This window comes from Gobius niger, assembly GCF_951799975.1.
Source record: "Gobius niger genome assembly, chromosome: 2".
Classification (NCBI taxonomy): Eukaryota; Metazoa; Chordata; class Actinopteri; order Gobiiformes; family Gobiidae; genus Gobius; species Gobius niger.
In genome coordinates this window covers 36,101,396-36,122,058 of record NC_136853.1, presented here as the reverse complement: position 1 = coordinate 36,122,058, position 20,663 = coordinate 36,101,396, and the positions used below count along the sequence as shown (strand labels likewise).

The 20,663-nt window shown below is 40.0% G+C and overlaps 1 protein-coding gene across 1 annotated transcript in view; it reads left to right on the top strand.

Annotated features, from left to right (window-relative positions):
* LOC306959435 (copine-8) overlaps window positions 1-20,663 on the top strand; it is a 122,226-nt gene that overhangs the window by 41,006 nt on the left and 60,557 nt on the right. The window contains exons 4-6 of the mRNA XM_079551546.1: window positions 545-648; window positions 4,902-4,941; window positions 15,405-15,481. Of these exons, the coding sequence (XP_079407672.1) occupies window positions 545-648; window positions 4,902-4,941; window positions 15,405-15,481 (221 nt within the window). The remainder of the gene's footprint in view (window positions 1-544; window positions 649-4,901; window positions 4,942-15,404; window positions 15,482-20,663) is intronic.

Here is a 20,663-nt window from a genome sequence, read left to right as displayed (position 1 = left end):
AAAAAGGAAGACATTCAGATAATTGATATTTCTTTGCTGACTTAGAAAAGCCTAAGTCAGCAAAGACTTAGGACACCTATTGGCAGGACACCTGAATTAAACCAGGGGACATGTTATCAAAATCCAAGTGCATTTGATCACTTGATGAACAATTGCCATGTGCCATGATAAATTAATTAAACTTGATTGAAAAAATCCTCCATTCACTGCCGCCCTAAGTAGATATTTTAAAATGACATTTAGCTCAGGTAATGAATACCAGTCTATGTAAATGACCATAGAGATGTGCAGCTCCTATCACTAGACCATTTCCACAGAGGTGGGTGTCCTGTCTGCATGCATTATTAATAAGGCCAGGTAAATGCTACAGTGCGACCTGACCGACCCCCATTGACCCGATGCTTCAGCTGATCCCCATTCATTAGTCCAGAGGTGAACTTAATCCTTTGTAACTGCTAATGCCTCTCCTGAGGAAAGGATGTGAAATGGTTATTTTATTTTCTTAAGTAACTGGGTTTTGTTATTTTGTTTGTGGTTTCTGTAGTTTGGGAGAACAGAAGTGATTGACAACACGCTAAATCCAGACTTTGTCCGGAAATTCCTTCTGGATTACTTCTTTGAAGAGCGGCAGAACCTCCGGTTTGACCTGTAAGTACTCAGTAGAATTATCGCTATTTGTCATGAACGAAAGTGTTGGCACCCTGAAATTTTCCATGAAATCTCATTCAAACGTCGACGGACAGCTCGCACCCAAACTGATGTACTGTGAGCCTGCAGGAGGCTGGAATCACTTTAGCAGTTGTATAATGCTGCTTATCGACCATCCAGACAATCCTGCAACAAGGGTTCCAGCAAGGAGACCGGATGTTTTTTTGTTTGTTGTTGTTTTGTTTTATACATCGCCCACGCCTGTTACTTGAGTTGAAATGAGCATCACTTGCTTGAAACAAAGTTACTGTAATTGTCCCCAATTTTGAGAAGGTGCCAATCATTTTTTACGGCCCATTTTTTTGAGTTTTGTGTGAAATTTATTGTATCCCATGAATGGTAGTTTGTCTCTTGTGGCAGAGTTTAAGTAGACTGCAGTTCAAGTTTTGAGTCTTTTAATAAGAAGAACACCTAATAAGGGCTGAAATGACTAATCGATGAATCGAGGACTAATCGATTATTGAAATAGTCGACAACTATTTTAGTAATCGATTTCTGGTTCACACAGACTTACATTAAGCAAAAATTACATACAAAATTTAGCATTTTTATGAAAACCTGTGTTTTTATAGTTAGGGTCTGTAGTGTTTTGTACATTATAAATTTCATGAATTGAGCCTCCAACAAACATTTCCCTTTAGTTTAATCATCAACACATCCTCAAGCAGCACCACTTAAGCTATATGTGATTAAAAACAATTTAAATACAATTTTCCTACACCATTCACAGCCAAGCGATAATTGATAAATCATAAAAATAATCAATAGATTAATCGATTACAAAATCATTTTTAGTTACACCTAATAATATATCATCTCTTCTTGTAAATGCCGAGAGTGCAAAATGTCACAGCCACTATCAGTTTAGTGATTACACAGTGATTACCTGTTGAAAGTTATATCGTGATTTATGCTATACATTTTGTTCTATGTGTTTACTTTGCAGAATTCTGTGTTTTAATTGGCCTGCGCCAAAATGCATTGGTGCAGTACAATTATATAGTAGTATAACACTTTTTCATTGTATTTCCTTCAGTCACATTCGGTGGTGAAAAGCTGCTCGTAGCTGCAGCATCTCTGGGCACAAGTCTTTTATTCTGCGCCAATCACACAGTCAGACACACACAGTCATCCAGGCAAGGTTCCTTCATTACCCATAGACACAGTTTTTCCCAGTCACTTTGGCACATTTGTCAGATCAGAACTGATATTTTAGAAGTTTAAGAGCATTTCTCAAAACGATTTGTACGAACAGCAAAATACAATGCAACAAATGCAGAATCACATCAACCGCCCAAAATGCTGAGTAAATGAATCACAGTTAAGTATTTGTGTCGGTGAACATGTCAGAGCCCTCAGAATGTAAAGGCCTTTCATAGTTTCAGTGTATGCACTGAAACTATGAGACTGAATATCACTGTATGATCAAAGTTGGACATGACACTGTGTCTGTACTGGATAATAAGACATCAATAGTGTAGATATTCACACGCCATTTATTGTGTATATAAAAGCATGAATTAATTTTCTTCCCCATCATTGTGCTGCTTATGTACATTCTGACATTCATGTCATGGTTCTTTTTTCTTGTATCTTGTACTCTGGGCTCTATTGTTCAGAAGAATGGCATTTCTTTTCACCTCTACACAGATTTTCACCAAATTCACATGCCATTGAAGCATAAATCTGCTCACAGAGCCACACAACGTTTAGAGTGTGCTGAGGAAATTAAGATCTGGATGTCCTTAAATTGTTTGTATTGTTTTTTTTGTTGTGGATCCAAAATTATGGAACTGCCCTCGCACTTGATTCATTGCCTGTTTTTTAAGTCAGCTCTCAAGATGCACTTTCCCCTGTTTTTTATTCTAGTTAATACATGTGACTTTACAAGTGCAATATAAATAAAGTTGGATTGGATTCCTGATACGCCACTGGAATGATCCTTATTACGTTACTTCAAGATACTATCATGTCCGTACAAGATAATTTCATGTTTGTACAAGATACGGATCACGTTATTACATGCTCTTACCGCTAACTTCTCTCTGTGCAATAGTCCACGATGATTGATGTCTGTGTGTGTGAGTGAATGAGTGAATGAGTGAATGAATGGTGGTGATTGGAAGGTCTGTTGCCGATGATGTGTGCAGTCGCGCTTCTGTCAGTCTACCTTGGGGAAACTGACATTTCTACTGATGTAAATAAGGGGAAGGTGAAATGATGTTGTAGGTGAGACATTCCCATGACACTTACAAAAAAATAATCGAGTTTTATTTTCATCATTGACATTTTTTAACCTCTCTTTTACGATTAATCGATTAATCGCTTGGCTGTGAATGGTGTATGAAAATTGGATTTTTTCATTTATTTTTAATCACATAAAGCTAAAGTGGCATCTCTTGAGGACATGTTGATGGAGTAAACTTAAACTGTGTTGTAAAGTGTTTTTGTAGTGCCAGTTCTGCTTTATTAATTGGATGAGACACAGACAGATATCTATGAAATTTTCAATGTACAAAACTCTACAGACCCTAACTTGAAAAACAAAGTAGGTTTCCATCAAAAATAAAAAATGTTCATGTAATTTTTGCTTTTAAGTTTGTGTTTACTAGAAAACGATTAATCGATTACTAAAGTAGTTGACAACTATTTCAATAATCGATTAGTTGTCGATTAATCGATTAGTTGTTTCAGCCCTAATGATAAGGCTGAAAGATATATCGTTATCGTATTGATATCGAGATATGAACATTCAAAACATTAAGATCGAAAAAGCCAGATATAAATTATATAGATTTTCATCAATAAAACTGTGCTCTTTATTATTATGTTTTTAATTTTCTGAAATGCTTGGTTTTCACCTAAGCCATAGTTATATTGTGTCGTTATTGAGATATCTGGCATCAATATCGAGATATGAAATTTTGTCCATATCGTTCAGCCCTAGTGTATGGTATATTGTAATATTAATTTATTGTTTAAATATTAGTCATATTGCTGGGTTGCAGGTTCTAGCTTGTGATGATGTCATTGGACCCAACGGGGGGCAGGAGCCAGTTTTTCCTATTAACAGCATTACACTTTCACAAGTCATAGCTAAAAAGAAAATATATGAATTTAAAAAATGATCATTACCATCAGTCACCGGGTCCATGATCTCTCTGTACAAGACCAAAAATTTCCTCAAAAACAAAGTATTTTTTCCTCTATATAATAGTATAGGCCTTTAGAACGCTGTGATGTCACCTGCAACCCAGCAATATCACACAATACTGAGTACCATGATGCAAATTGCAATATTGCAATATATTGCAATATTAATGAAAAAATGCCAAAGCAAAAGTTTGGGCACCCTGCAGAAATAATGACTCGTAGCCCCCCCAATATGGCAGCTATCATAGTGTGCCACTGGCTGCAATACAAATGCCAAATCAACCTAGTGAACTTTCTTGTTTCGAAAAAAATGTGTTTCTTATAGAGTAATGTTATAGGCTCCTACTCCCCATCACAACACCCTCAATCAACTACCTTTCTGGTGTTTGTGTGGAAAGATGACCATGCTGAAGGACCTGTTTAGCTCAGGCCCAAAGGAGCTGCTCTGTTTGTGACCTCTGCTACTTGAGTGAATGTGGACTGATTACCCCTTTCTCCTCCGAGTCACCGGTCCTTCTGGGCAGCCATACTGGAAAGGTTTTCTGCTCCTAGGCTGTATTATTACAGCTTTGTGGGGGACTCTGGAGAATAAAGAGAGAATAGAGTGAGGGAAAAGGAGTTAAATGGCGCACTTTTGCTCAGATCCTGTGGTAGGATACATGGTGATTGTTCAGACATGCAATATTTCCTTTTCCATAATGCCACTTTATCATTCTACACAGAATAGTTGAAGCCAATATCAAGTCAAGTCAGTGTTTGATTTCAAACTTCATAATTTATTTGCATATTTGTAATAATACACAATTGTATATCAGATTTGCGTATTTGTTTTTTTGTTTATTATTTCCCCTTCAATTATTGTCCATTTATTGTTGCTGTTGTCATATAGGGATGTGGATATCCTGAAAACTACTGTGATATATATCGACAGCCTGTTCAGACCTATTACTGTTTCATACTGGCCAATAATGCTCCCCAGCTGAGCCTCTGTCACATCTATGGCTTTACAAGGCACTGACTCTCCATCTCTTGCCCTATAGGTATGATGTGGACTCCAAGAGCGCCAACCTTTCCAAACATGTAAGTCTTTCATCATACACACATGGTCTTATATATGCATAAAACTAGGTTAAACATGTTGAATTTCAGGTGGTGCAATATCTTTTGCAAGATGTTGAAATATTATTTTGGAAATAGTATTTTGTGTGAATGGAAAGAGTTATATAATAATTTCTTTTGCTGTAGACGTAGTGGCAATGATTTTTGTAGCATTAACAGCAGTGGTAGTAGTTGTGATTCTAGCAGGGTAATAGGCGTTTTAGTAGCTGAGGAGTTTGACCAGTCGATCCCAGCTCTGTCCTATCCTGACATTGTGTCCAAAACCCTTAACCCACCATGTCTATGTATGAATACAGTGTGTGTGAAGGCTTGATGGTAGTAGGAGAAATCGATTCCTACCACAGGATAGGAATTTTGAACATTGCAATGTTAAGCATTTAGCAGAGTCCGCAAAAGTGCTATAGAAACCCTAATGGTATTATAGTAGTAGTAGCCGAAGAGCGCTATAATGGCGCTTTCACAACAAACCACAAACACGCGGTTCTAGTTGGTCGCTTGAACATGTTGCTGTCATTGCTGCGATTCTGAGAAAACTTCTGGGGTTTTTCCCATGCGCTTTTCTCTGAGCATGAATTTGTGAGTGAAAATGCGTTTCCTGATTCTTTGATTCTTTTATGCAAACTAAATAGCTGCCGTACGAGATACACACTTTTCAAAAACACTGCTGAGAGACGGGAGAGCAGCGACATGACTTGTTTGAGGAAGTCAGGTTTGGTTAGGTTTGAAAAGGCTTGAATTTACTTTCTTCAGCAATTACAAAGATTAGAATGAAATAAGCAACTTATCACGATGTTTGTGAATATTGGTGCGCGCATACGTGCACGCTCGTACCCATGCACGTATGCGTACTGGCGCTAAAGCCTTTTAAACGGAAAGCAGGAATGACTCCGCTGTACTGTGCTTTGAGTCATCTCTAGACATAAGTCTGACCAAGTGGGTTTAGGTCCAAAGCTCGGGTCACATGACCTTCAGACGAGGCCGTCTTTACGCAGTGTGCACCGGCACCATGGCTCCACTGCGCGCGCCCTCCTGAGACACCACCCGGACACTGACCTCTCCTCACTCACTCCACATGGACACTGACCTCACCTCGCTCACTCCACCCGGACACTGACCTCTCCTCACTCACTCCACCCGGACACTGACCTCTCCTCACTCACTCCACATGGACACTGACCTCACCTCGCTCACACCACCCGGACACTGACCTCTCCTCACTCACTCCACATGGACACTGACCTCACCTCGCTCACACCACCCGGACACTGACCTCTCCTCTCTCACTCCACCCGGACACTGACCTCTCCTCACTCACTCCACCCGGACACTGACCTCTCCTCACTCACTCCACCCGGACACTGACCTCTCCTCACTCACTCCACCCGGACACTGACCTCTCCTCACTCACTCCACCCGGACACTGACCTCACCTCGCTCACACCACCCGGACACTGACCTCTCCTCACTCACTCCACCCGGACACTGACCTCTCCTCGCTCACTCCACCCGGACACTGACCTCTCCTCACTCACTCCACCCGGACACTGACCTCTCCTCACTCACACCACCCGGACACTGACCTCTCCTCACTCACACCACCCGGGCCGAACCGCTGCTTCATCCTACACAGAACATGACCTAATGTACAACTTGTGCAATCTGGAGTTTGACTGAAATGCCATCCATCCATCCATCCATTTTCTTCCGCTTTATCCGGGGCCGGGTCGCGGGGGCAGCAGCCTCAGCAGAGATGCCCAAACTTCCCGATCCAAACACACCTTCTCCAGCTGTTCTGGGGGGACCCCGAGGCGACACCAGGCCAGCTCGGAGACATAGTCCCACCACCGTGTCCTGGGTCTTCCACGAGGCCTCTTCCCACTAAGACATGCCTGGAACACCTCCCGTGGGAGGTGACTGAAATGCTCCACAGTTTATTGTGTTTTATAGGCAAATCCAAATCTTGCTATTGGCAAATCTAGCCGACACTTAAGACTCTTCTTTACGTTCTAAACATGTGTTTTGAAAAGCTTTATTGATGGAATATGTAGAAAGATGCCAATACGTGTGATCAGAGAAGCAGAGTTCACTCTTCATTAAATATCCTCTCAGCCCGAGCTGTGGCAGCGTCAGCCCCTCCCTCTCTGCACCTCGCCTTCGGTAAAACCCACTCATTATCGCCTCATGTTTAGGGAAATCTCATTCATAAGTCACTTTGCATTGCCTTTTATGGTCAAATGGAGGCGGGCAGAGGGCGTGCTGTGAGGTCCGCAGCTTTCTGCTCCAGGTTTAATCAGCGAATGAAAGATTGCGGTCAGGTGTGCGTACCGGCGCATACGCAGGGTTTTATAGATCGGAAACAAACTTTGAGTACAGAATTTTGCGTTACTTTCCTACGCACTTTCAAAGTCAGAGTCTCACGCACAGTTTGATAAATGAGGCCCCAGAACTTTAAATTGTCATATTTATTGCTCTGTTTTATTGCCTTAATGTTTGGTGCAGCCCTGTGAGGCAACTTCTGTTGTGATATTGGGCTATACAAAACCATTAAACTTAAACCCCCCACTATTCCTCCAACTCAGTAAAATCACCATTTAAATCTAAATCTGCTGGCTGTCTCATCCATTGCATTGGCACCTTCACCAGGACCTACACATAGGACTACAATATGGCAGCATTATGCTTCACTAAGAGTAACTTACTCCTTACTCCTAGTTATCCGCCACACATCCACATTTCTGCAGTGAGTTAAAGAAAAAAAGGATTTTTTTAACCCTAATATTTTGCTGAATAGTCAATGCAAAGAAGCAACAGGAGATGCATGTCCTGCAAAGTTAAATGAGTCAGGTCTGAGGAAACGTTTTTGTTTCATCCATAAAAACAAGCGTAGCAAAAAAAAAAAAGCCTGTATTTTTCATTCCATCTATTGGGTTAAATGTGAGACAGCGTTTCCCTGTGCGTGTGATTTTGATTTTGAAACAGTTTGTTTATATGAACCCTGTCATGGAGAACTCTTCTCACAACTGGAATTGTTGTCATTAGATTCAATTTGCTTGATTTGTATTTCATAACAGTAATTATTCCATTGTAATAAGTGTGTTTATCAGCAGCTTTCATATTACTGACCCTATTAAAACCATTTCCACTTTTTCAGCTTTATCAAACCATAGCTGTGATTAGCATGGCTGTAATTAGAACAACACAATCATTTAGTCTTTGAATAACAGGGGACTTGTCAAAAGGCTCCCTGCACTGAATTTTACCATAACACTTGTGCTAAATGATTTGCTTCTATTTTTAGCGCCTTATTTTGGTGTATAACTTTTGTCTTGAATTCAGTGTTGGGTCATTGAATCCTTTTAAGAGACCAAAGTAGACGTGCATAATGCCCCTAATACACGTGTAATTAAAGCATTATCCGGTCACTACCTGCTACTGTATTTCACACTTAAAAGCGCCCTTTCCTTGCTGCAGTGTCTAATATCAAATCTGTTTGCTTCCGATGTTCCATTAAGACAACAGAATAATTTAAAGTAGTCAGTACTGAGTAAGTATTCGTACACCCAGAGAAGAGTGCCAAAGTTTTTTTTTTCTTTCTCTTTCTTTATGCGAGTTACTTAATTGCATTTTTTCTTTTTTTCTTTTTTTTTCCGAACAGATTTGTATATGACAAACTGTTAAAAAAAACATGTAAGAAAAACAACAGGCTCATTAGGCGTACGGTATGCTAACGTAGCACATTGATGATTAACTACATGAAGCATAAACAACGAACTAAATAGGTGTCAGGTATGTTAACGTCACTTAAACAGTTCAGATAACTTTAGCACAAAGAACATACCAAACTCCAAATAATTAAATCCATTGAAAACTTTATCCTCTGTGTGACTTCTGAACAGTCGCCTTGGCAACTACCTGGGCACGGAGGCGTAACTGCACAAACCTCTCCCAACAGATCGTTTTTCAAGCTCTCATTTGCAAACTGGTTCCTCTAGCTGTGGCCATCTAGCTTTTAGCTTTTTCTCTCCAAATTTACTTTCTGCTGCCCGATTAGCCTGCAGTTCCCTCTAGTGGCATTTGAAAATGTATATTTGAGAAAAAAAAAAATTAAATCACATATTAGTCGCTCTGGAGTATAAGACGCACCCCCAGCCAAACTATGAAATCAAGTGCGACTTATACATGCTTTTCAGTTATACAGGAAACACATGGCTCGAGAGAGAGCGCACGTTTATGTGAAGAAACCAGCGAGTCAGTGTTTAAGACGTTAGCATCCTACCGTCTAGCATTTAGTTTCAACAGCTCAGGTCCGACCTCTCCAAGAGAAATCCCTGAATCAAACTCCAAACATCTAGCCTTGGCTACAACATGTGACAGAGGTCAGAACTGAGCTGTTACTGTAGTTTTTCCTCAGTGTTCATAAATGTGAGAAATGTCTTTATCGTGCTGAAGCCATTGACAGTTGGTTGACTGTTGCTAACCAGTAGCATGCTAACGTCTTGTGCAGCTCAAACACTGACTCAGACTGAGACTTTGTTGACATGACAAACTGTAAAAATCACAGAGAAAGGTTTTCTGTTTCCTCTTTGATGTGTTTATTTAGTCTGAAGAGTATAACAGATCTTTAGTAAATCCTGCTGTAGCTCGACAGACAAAGCTGCTACGTCTGTGCCACATTTGCTGGTTATATCACATAAAAGTGCGTCTCTGGGGCCGAGTTTTTACTGTTATCTTCTTGAGCAATGATTACAAGTACATAAAAATGCGACTGTCAATCAGTTGTCTTTCATTTTCATCCTGAGTAGAGATATTGTCACATGTTGTAGAACTGCATAATTCTACTTCAGAATTCAAAATGGCCACCGGAAATATGAGTGATGTCATTGGAAACACATGTATAGTCCAGAAAATACGGTAGTAAATCAGGTACTAAATCAATGGCACGTTTTTTGGTGCTGGGGTTCAGGTTCAGGTATATTTTATTGTCTCTGTAGGGAAATTTGTCCTCTGCTTTTGACCCATCTTTCGATTCAGCTGGGGCAATCCGTTAGGAGCAGTGGGCGGCCACAGCGCCACATAGAGAATACGCTGCTATCACCCATGCTCGACGCCTCAGACACTTTTGGTGTAAAAGCATCATAACAGAAACAGTATTTGAATGAAGTAGTCCAGATGTGGAGCCATAATGTTCAGAATTCACTGTGGGAAGATTAAACCATTGTTCATGTTTTTGGGTGATGCGGGAAACCGGAGCACCCGGAGGAAATCCATTCAGACATCCAGACCCATCCAGAGAGGGACATGCAAACACACAGAAAGGCCCGCATTTTCCGAGAATTCAACCTGGGAACCTTCCTTCTGTTATCAGGCACAAACACCTGAAAAACAAATAAAACGTATATAATTCCAAGTTGCCAAGTGCCCAAAATAAACATAATTTTTCAGTACCAACAATATTCTTTTTTTTTCTCCAAAGTTGTGTTTCGACTGACTTGCACGTCTTTGATTATTATGAGGCTTTATACCGCGGCGACAGCTCCTAAAGAGCTCCTCCTTTTCCTAAAAAGCTCCTCCAGAGGTCCTGCGTATCCAGGAAATGAAGCCTACGTGTAAATTCAACCTGTAAGACTCATTACTGCGACACCTGCCTTGATCCAATCAACACCTCAATGTAGGCGCACCTCTACATCTGCCTTTCAGCTGTGCAGCCAAACCATCGCCCAGGATTCCACATTTAACTCCTCTTCTCCCCGACCTCATCCATTTACCAGCTGTGCTGCATCCCGCCTTCACTTCGTCACCGCCTCTGCACACTATGGAATCTCCTGTCGCGCATCCTTTTCCAACCTTCCATTCCACCACCAGTGTCCACCCTCATTGAAGCGTATTAATGTTAATTCATAATACCTACTGTATGTCCTCCCCCGGGGTCTGAGCGCCAAAACCTGCGCATGCCACAAAAGCTTTCTAAGTGCTGCTTTTGCACTGGAGTTTCTCCAGGCTGAAAGGCTTTCATCACCTCTCTATCTCCTGCTATGCGTAATCCTTTAATCACAAAGTAAAAACACTTGCCATAGCTTCACTACAGCCAGACAAGCTGCACAGTCTATTTTTTTCTTTACTGAAACAGCTGCACAGTGAGAGCAAGAGTGAAACTACTGGATATTTAGTTTCTGCTGTTTTAGATCAATACAGTATGTGTGAGATAGTGATGAAGTTTTAAAAAAGCACAATACGCTCTTTAAAGGGAGTTTAAAAATGTTAAAATTATGTATTTTCCTCCACCTACATGTTCCAGCCATGTCCTAATGTGTAGAATGAGCCCAGACCTGTTCACCACAACTGCCTCTAAAATCCTGCACTCTCACTCAAAAAGGTGTCACTTCGGGTCCGAATTGCCGTCATGCACGAGCTTTATATAGAAGGTGCAGTTACGCATAAGACTAGAGGTGGCAGTAGTGAGTATAAAATGGCCAACTTGCATACAGCCCCTTTAACACAAACACAAACCTCCGCGTGTGTTAAATCACTTATCTCATTCAATATCGTTTAATCAGAAAATATAAAAATTGCCTACTCACGGTTTGAAGATTTATTTCGACGAGAGTGAGACCTGTTTGTCTGCATGCCTGATAAACGTATTTGTCCCAGACATTTGCTCGGGATTGTCAGAACTTAAGGCCGCACTGTCTTTGCTCCTGATCCCGATTCCCGACAGATCTCGGATGCTTAGCAGGAAGTCGGGGTGAATGTAGTGTGTGAGTGAGTGATTGTGGTGGTTGGAGGTGGTCGCTTCTCAGGTCTGCTGTGGCTACAATAGTAACTTACCACCGCCAAGTATGGAGTGAATGAATAATGCAATGTAAAGTCTCTTTGAGTGTCCAGAAAAGTGCTATATAAAACCAATGCATTATTATTATTAACATAAATCCACTTTTCCACTTTCAGATGTTTTTTTGGTTACATTGGGATTTTGTTATTATTCTGGCTTTACTTTACTTCATCCAGGTGTTACATTACTACAAAGCCCACATGTAACCGTGCAGGTCAGAATGCAGCAGTGCGGCGTCTGCCAATATTACGTGTTAAAAGCCTGTCGTAGTGAAGAGAGAAATAGGGTGACCAGATTTCGCAACCTGAAAATGGGGACGGGGTCCAAGCACGGCGTCCCTTGTGGTGTGCACACATGTTGTCTACTATGGCACACATGGCGAGAACGCGAATGAGCACAGAGCGCATCACATAACGGCTCTTGAAAAAGTACAACCATAGGAGTGTTTTTTGGTTTTGTTTTAATGTGCAGTGTTTACAGAGAGTGTTTCTTCAATTTAGAAAAACAGTTACTTTGAATTGAAACTTTAAATTCTCCCAATTTCCCCACACGTCGCTGCTTCCCTAATGCCCCCCGCCAATCCACAGCTTCCCTCTCTCGAATTTAATAACCTGATACAGGCTGAAAAACAACACAAGGATGTTGTTGCGCTCTTTCAGGCAAAGAGACAAACACTAATGCATTAGAAGTGCGTTATCGTGGGAAGAGTGGGCTGTGGCTGCACCTGGGAACCAGATGAAAACGAGAGACAAGCCGAGAGTAAAGAAAAGACATTGACAAACACAGTCATATCAGATGCAAAAATTACATTGTTGTTTTTGTTCTCTCCCGAGACATTATCTGTGACACTGCAACTGCCTTTTTGTTGGCTAATCTGACCCCACAGACACTGTTTGGTGCAGGGTCATTCCTGAGTGTCATTTGGAGAAGAGTAAAATATATAGCTACATTAGAAATACTGTACTATATATACAGTATTTCAAACACACTGGCTATGTTTACATCGTCAGAGAATTCAGATAACTGGAGTACCGCGCATTAATTTCTTCAACTCCATGCTCCCTTTGGCCCCTCCAAAAGGATATTGGAAAAAATTACATGCCATCATAGGTTCCTACTTATGGAATTGGAAAAAACCAAGAATAAAAACCTCAACATTATACCGGCTTAAACCATCAGGTGGCATTAACCTCCCAAACTTCGAATGGTATTCATGGTGTTTTGCCCTACGTTCACTTTCTCTTTGGTTAAAACCAGACACACTCACATCATGGAAACCAATCGAAGAACAGTTACTTAAGCCCCATGACATGTCATGCTTTTTATACTCTAATATACCACTAAAGATAGTAAAAAACAAATGTGGTCCAATTATCTCTCACCTCATCTCCGTTTGGTATAAAGTCAATAAATTCATGAAAATAAAAAACAATTATTATCAACAATCTCCAATTTTCCATAATTATGCATTGCTAATAGGCAAAAAAATAGCCTCCTTCTCTCCATGGGAACGCCAAGGGGTCCACACGCTCGGGAAAATAACAGACCAAAACGGACTAAGAGAATTCAAAGACCTGCAGGAAAATCACAAATTACCTGCAACGTCATTTTTTTTTTACTTGCAAATACGAGCAGCGATGCGTGCCCATGGCGTCCCATGGGGATGTCGTTTAGAAAATCATCCCCTCCATACCACTTTGTGTAAGGAAAAAAACAATGGCCTTGTTTCAGATCTCTATATACTTGTCACTAAAGCCTCTTACAAACAATTGCCTATTGAACACTTCTGGAAAACAGAGCTAAAAGATCACTCTGAGTGGAACTGGACAAATATTTGGTCCAATGTATCTCTGTCTTCGAGAAACCCAAACCACCAAATGATCCACTACAAGTTCATTCATAGGGCTTATCTCTATCCTAGGAGATTGCACCTGATGAAACTTAAGGACAATCCTTATTGTGATTTCTGTTCAGACAAGGTCATTGGGACTTTTCTTCACATGGTATGGGAGTGTCCCCAGGTTCACTGTCTTTGGGAAAATGTTGCTGGTGCTCTGTCAAACCTAATGGAAAGAGAATTGCCCTACACTCAGAGGTTACTCTTACTGAATGAGACTTCCAATCTTAAATTAAATATCAATGAACGCCGCCAAATTCTAGCTGGTCTCACAGCTGCTAAAAAGATGATAGCATGTCGATGGAAACTTAGACAAACCCTGAGTGTGGAGCAATGGCTCTCATCATTTAAAGACATTGTCCAGTTGGAGCTCTCAGCAGCTCGGATCCACGGCGCCAAAAGCGAAAATATCTCATGTTGGTCAAATCTGTTACATAAAATGCAGCTACTGTGTGAAACCTGATTGCAAATGCTTTGATTGTACGTAATAACTATGAATGTACAGTACATAACGATATGTATTCCAAATACAGTGTAAATGTTACATAACTATATGTATCCAAAGCTATTTCTGTAGATGTCACTGACGGAGGAAATTAGCAAATATGTTTGTTCTGTCTATCACTCTTGTCTACCAAGACTTGTGTTGTTTGCTTTTTGCTTTTTGCTTTTTATTTTTTGTTACCATGCCTGGACAGTAGGGGTGGGACATGGGGGTGTGAGTGAGTGTGTGAGTGTGTAGTATCTAAGTGTGGTATTGTTTTACTGTATCTTTATTTCCTTAAAATTTACATGAACATGTATTGTGCATAACTGCCCATACTAAAAGACCCATTATCACAAAGGGTGAGGGGGGGAAAAAATATAAAAAATCTGTGCTGCATATGAAATTGTTATGTAAAACTTATAACCCGCACAACCCAATAAAAACTTGATCACAAAAAAAAAGATAACTGGAGTAAGCACATAACACACAAATGATGATCCAAACCTTGAGGTTTATAATTGGGGTGTTTCCACTGGCAGGCACTACCCAGCCCAGTGTCTGGTCAACCCTGTGAGGCGAGCGTCTCCAAGGCCAAGCCCAGGGCCGGTCTGACCAGGCATAAGTTTTAGGACCGACCTCTGGCCATGGCCAAAGCGTGCTGAACTAAGACTAGCGTGATGTGAACAGACTGCTGGCATGAGGACTGAATGACTCAATCATTATTTCAGATTTGCTCCATAATCTTATATTTATAAACAAAAAGAGCACATTTTGGAAACAACCGATTAATGCGGTGTTCCAGTTGGTCTTTATTGTACTGTACTTTGAAAAGGCCCAGCCAACTCGCTTTGTGCTCCTGTGTTTTCTGTTGCATCACATGGTCTACAAAGATGGCAATTTAATTTATCTGAGAAGTGGAAAGGGATCTGAGTGCAGCAGGTGTTGGGCACCGGGAGGGAGACGCAATCCACAACTGGCATACAAAATTATCAATGGGAAACCTGAAATTTGTTCCGGGGTTGTGTTACCCTCGGCTGTATTATATGGTGCTAATAGTGTCTGAGTACATTGGTGCAAGAATGGGTGAGTGGTTCCTTGATGTGAAGCGCTTTGAGTGCCTAATAAATGAAATTCTTCCCAAAAGCAACAATAAACTGGGACAGCTTTTTGTTTTGGGACCTTTTAAGTGACTGTATTTATTCTGTCTACAGGACTTCCTGGGCCAGGCACAATGCACTTTGGGAGAAGTGGTGGGGTCTCTTGGCAGCCGATTGGAGAGGTCTCTGGGGTGAGTAGATAGACTCAGTTTGGCAGAGCTGCATGAATGGTAGTCTTCACAATAATAAAAGAGTATACTAAACACTATCTAACATCCCGGGTTATGTGTAATTTTAACATGTTTGAGAGGTATTCTTTAGGTTAAAGGCTATTCTGAACAGTAAGGTTTGTTTTATGAACTATCTCTTATTGGTGCAATGGTTTGGATCAGGAAAGACACTGCTTAAGGGAGCATCTGTGGCCAGCAATGACAATTTCCATAAATAACTTCAAGTGCCCTTTCACAATTTCTTTTCTGGTGCGCTTGCTCACTGGTGCTATGTAGTTAGCAAGAGTCCTCAGTACAGTTGGAATAAAGGGTCTCTTGTCACGCCTTTATGTAAAAGCACATACTAAATCCTCTGTAGAAATAGTGGTATAACAGTAGCTTGCAGTTTGATTCTGGATGTAATTCTGGAGGTTTTTTTTACTGGTTAAAGCACTACTGAGTAACTTGTTTCTTTAATAAATCCTTTTTGTAGGCCCTCCAGGGGTAATACAAGTGTTGATGGGATGATTGGAGGGTCTTTCATCTCCCCCTGGTGTCTCTGGCTAGAAAAACAAAATTGTAACTATGCTGCCACCGGGTAGGAGTCACCAATACACACTAATGGAATCAAGAAGAAGGTAACAGACTAAAAATAACTGCAAGATGCTACGATACCTGCAGTGGCGCTTATGGCCTCTAGGGGCATGAGTTACTTAGTACTGCTTTAAGACTTGATTTTACCTGACGAAAGCCAGATTGATATAAAGTTTATGCTATAATATCAATCTGGAATGGAAATTGTAAGTAGAGTTGCAAATAAAAATGTTATTGGCAAGTCTAATACCCACCAAATCCAATCACCACCACTAACACAATGGTGTCAAGTTATACCATCCGCAGTTGAAACCCACAGGGATCACCACATTACAGCGTTGATTTTTATCCAGCAGCACAAGGAAACCTGTTCTTGTATTTGTACTGGTATTTCTTTGGTATTTTCTTGGTTGAGTCAAGATTTAGGCTGATTTTGGAAGCTGAGGGAAATCTGAGCACTTTCTATCAGGAACACAGAGCAAGTGTATGTTTAATAACTTTGGCTGGTGCGATTCATGTGCAAATATCACACTAGTTACACAACCATAGTTTAGATCATTCAAAATTATACTGATTTTAGAATATTCTGGTAAAGGTCACAAATAGCAAATGTGCTCTTCTGTTCCAAGATATAAAGGGCAAAGTATTTATTGATTATGGCATACTTATTAGTTGATATTTCCGCAATAAATCTTTTTCTTTTTTCTTATCAAATGTGAAATTATTGTCTTTTAACTGATATTGTTGCTTCTGGAATCTCTAGCTGTCCTGTTACGTGTGAGCTTCTCTGCACGTGTGTCGGTTTTGTGTTTCCCATGTAAACAGATGCTGTGTTAACTCATTTCGCTAAATACTGTATGTAGGAACTGAAACACATTGACTCATTGAAAGCCACTGTTGTTACTATGAATATACAGACGTAATGTTTAGAGTATGTTACATTTGGAGCATCTGGTATAGTGTCTCAAGACAGATAAAATCACTCAACAGTTTCAGCATTGGACAAACATCGGTCACCAGTGGTGGGCCCATGCAAAATGTAAAAAGATGGTGAAAAGTCTTTATAGCATATTTAGTTTGTAATTTGTCTGTGGAATGTACTGTTGTTTTGCTGATATTAGTTTTCAAAATATGACGCACAGTGCATCACCCAGGCCCAGCGGTGTGTCAACCAGAAGCGCCGGCTGAACTAAACTGTGGAAATGCCATGAAAAAAAAGTTTATCATGCCGTTTTTATGCCTTTCTTAAATGCTATTGAAGGCTGAGAGTGAAACTCCAAGGCATGCCAATGTCTGTCACACATTTCAGTCATCCAACTACAGCTATTGTGGATTTTGACCATCCGCCTAATATAAAGGCCTTTACCCCTTCTGGGATTTTCCATGTATTCTTAGGACTGAGCACTTTGACTACAGCAGGATGCTAGCCTTACTTGTTAACAGTTGCCTGATGCCTGTGATTATCTGAAAATACTGTCTTTATCCCTCAGACAGTGTGGCATTTAACATGTAAAATGCCATAGTGTAAGCAATTGTTATTAATTAGAGTGCAATGTAATTTTACTGGTAGAACTTTGAGTTCCCTCCTCTCCGTGTGTTTTTGCAGAATAGGAATATCTTGGCTATTACTAATTATTAGGGCAGGGACGATACAGTTTTGTCACGATCCGATACGTATCATGATACTCGGGCTGATCCAGAACGTATTATGATACAGTAAGTAATGTAAGTATGTGTACCTTAAAATGTGTAAAGAGAAGACAGCCATGTCTTGAAAGTTTATAAACCAAATACTGTGCTAAGATTGAGAAGTGCTTTAACACAAAGTGCTGTTAGTGGAAAACAAAGGAGTGCAGGATAAAAAGGCCTCCAAACACAAGTTTTAAAAATATTGCGATACTTGATAAAGTATTGATATGTGGTATTGCAGCAAAAGTATTGTAATCCAATAGATACAGACAGCATCTCTGGACTCGCCCATATATGGTCATGTTTGAAAACAGTTAAGGGGGAAACCAATTCAAAAACTACTTTAACAAATGCTGAATTATGAATATAGTTTTCCACTAAATAAAGATACAAAGAGGAGCAAGTGGTTCAACAGCCCATAAATACATAAATAACGGAGAATGCTACCAGGATGCTTCATGTTAGCATCGTGCTAATGCTAACGGCTAGCTAGCGCTAGCTACAACTGCCGTTTTTTACTTCTACTGAACAATCTGCTGTGAGAAAATTTCCATATGGGTTCGATTTAGACTTGACTTTATTTACATGTGTGATAAATACGTTTATATTCCACCAGAAAAGGGCTAAAAAGAGTGAAAAATGTTGTTTCTCTAAAGATTCTATTTTCCCCTTGACGAAGCCATGCCCCCTTCTATGACACAATGCTGTCTGTATTTATCCGATATTTTGTCCCAGCCCTACTAATTATATCAACATTTCTTGCTCATAGCCTTAAACATCTAGATCATTTTCAGTCGTATCTTAGATGTAATTGTATAGGATACAAAAACCTCTTCTCAGCAATAATTTTTACCATATTTATTTAGCCATTTAAGTTGAGTTGATTAACTCTGTCCATAGCTGTAGATTTTTATCTGAAGAGGCTTTTCAGGATCTCCCAAACAGATTTTTCTGGAGGCTCGACCGTGTCGTAAAACTCCTCCACCTCCACTGCTTCGCAGAGGTCCGTCCCATCCTGGATCGGCAGTGGGTCACTGCTCTCACGTGTCTCTGCCTCCTCCGATTTTTCTTCTGATTCTGTCGGTTTGCAAGAGGACAGCTCAACCTCAAATTCACAGGGAACTTTCTCCTCTTCTATCAGCCCTGCATGGTCCACAGAGTCACCTGTGTGGAATGAAGCAAATGTTAGTAAGCTAAGCGTTGAATTGAAAGTCAGGATTCAGCGGAGATAGTGAAAATGTAGAAAACCACTAGATACTTTTAAAGCTTACCTAAAGTTAAATGCTAATTTAAATGGTTCAATGGTAAAAAAAAACAAAAAACTGCTGTTATATGTCATAACAGTTAACGTTAGCTCAGTATCAGTCTAAAAAAGTAACGTTAGGACTCACCAAGATCAGCAATTTCCTCTTTCTTCAAGTCCTGTTGTTCCTGTTGTTTGACTTGTCCCAGCTCCTTCTCCAGAGAGGCTGTTTTTGTGACCTTGGGGGACCTTCTCTCCATCATCTCCTGTACTTCTGTGCTCTTGTCAAAGGAATCCATGTTGACGTCCTTTTCACTCAAGTTTTTAAGCTTTGAAGAGACCAGACTTGTGTTGGCAGACATTTTGCTCAGTTTGTTTGTTCAGTTGCTAAATTCAGTTGAAAATTCAAAATGTGAATAACCACAAGATGTTCTGGTTGCTATGGAATCAAGACTCAGATAAGCCATTTAAAACAAGAATGCATTTTTCAAAACTCTGCAATACATTTTGGGAATGTGATATCGCTAAGCATCATAGGATTAGCACCATTAATAAACTAATGGAGAGTTTAAAAGGTAAAATACTGGAGTGATTGTTCACATTAAAACACTTGGATACCACAGTGTATTAGATGTATTTGCCAGTAGTAGCTCAACAGCTAACGGAGTTTTTCCACAGCTTTTTTCTCCACTTTTTTATACTGTTTTTAGCTAATGTTGGAAAATGTATGACAACTGCTGCAAAGATGGCGGATCTCCATGGAAACTGTGGATTTTCCCAAACTCTATCCCTCAAGGCAATACAAATGACTGCTGTAAAGGAAAGTCTAAGCAGCACTTAACATAAAATAAAATAAATAATCCTTTGTAGTATAAAAATTATAATAAACTATAAGAAAAATAGGACAAAATATGAGAAGGGGATGAAGAGAAAGAAAAGAAAAGGGGGGAGAAAGGAAAAAGAATGAGTCATTGAATCAGTGATTGATTGTATTGAGCTGTTTATTTGTAATGTACAAAATAAATTCTTTCAAATGTTTTAAAATAAACTCTGCTAAAAATTAAAATCATTTCTACATAATCAGAACTTCAAATTTCTTGAATCAGTTAGCCCTTCTTCAGATGATGGTCTGATGAAGGGCTAACGGCTCATTCATACTTAAGTACTTTGTTCTTATGGTGAGTGTACACTGTGCGATTTTTTAAATTGTCTTATACAATCGTAGCTATGATCAAAGGGACGACCATGCCCGGCCTCTATTGCTTTGACTTGGTGGCATACAGTGTTGACGGGACACTGACAGCTAAAAGATTTTAGGTAACACTTTACATTACGGGCCGGTAAGTCCTTGGTACTTACAATGGAAATTCTAGGTACTTATGGTGGTACTTACAGTGGTAAATACTAGTAATAATAGTGGTACTTCTAGGTACTTATTGTGGTACTTACAGTGGTGCTTATGGTGGTAAATACTAGTAATAATAGTGGTACCAAAGGATACTATAGTGAGAATTACAAGGTATGTACTTCTTGTGCTTCTTGTTTTCCCTAATGCTGTTTTATGTTGTTTTATAGTCACACAATCCTACAAATTACTTCTGTTTGTAGAAGTACCTCATTTACTACCTATGTATTGCT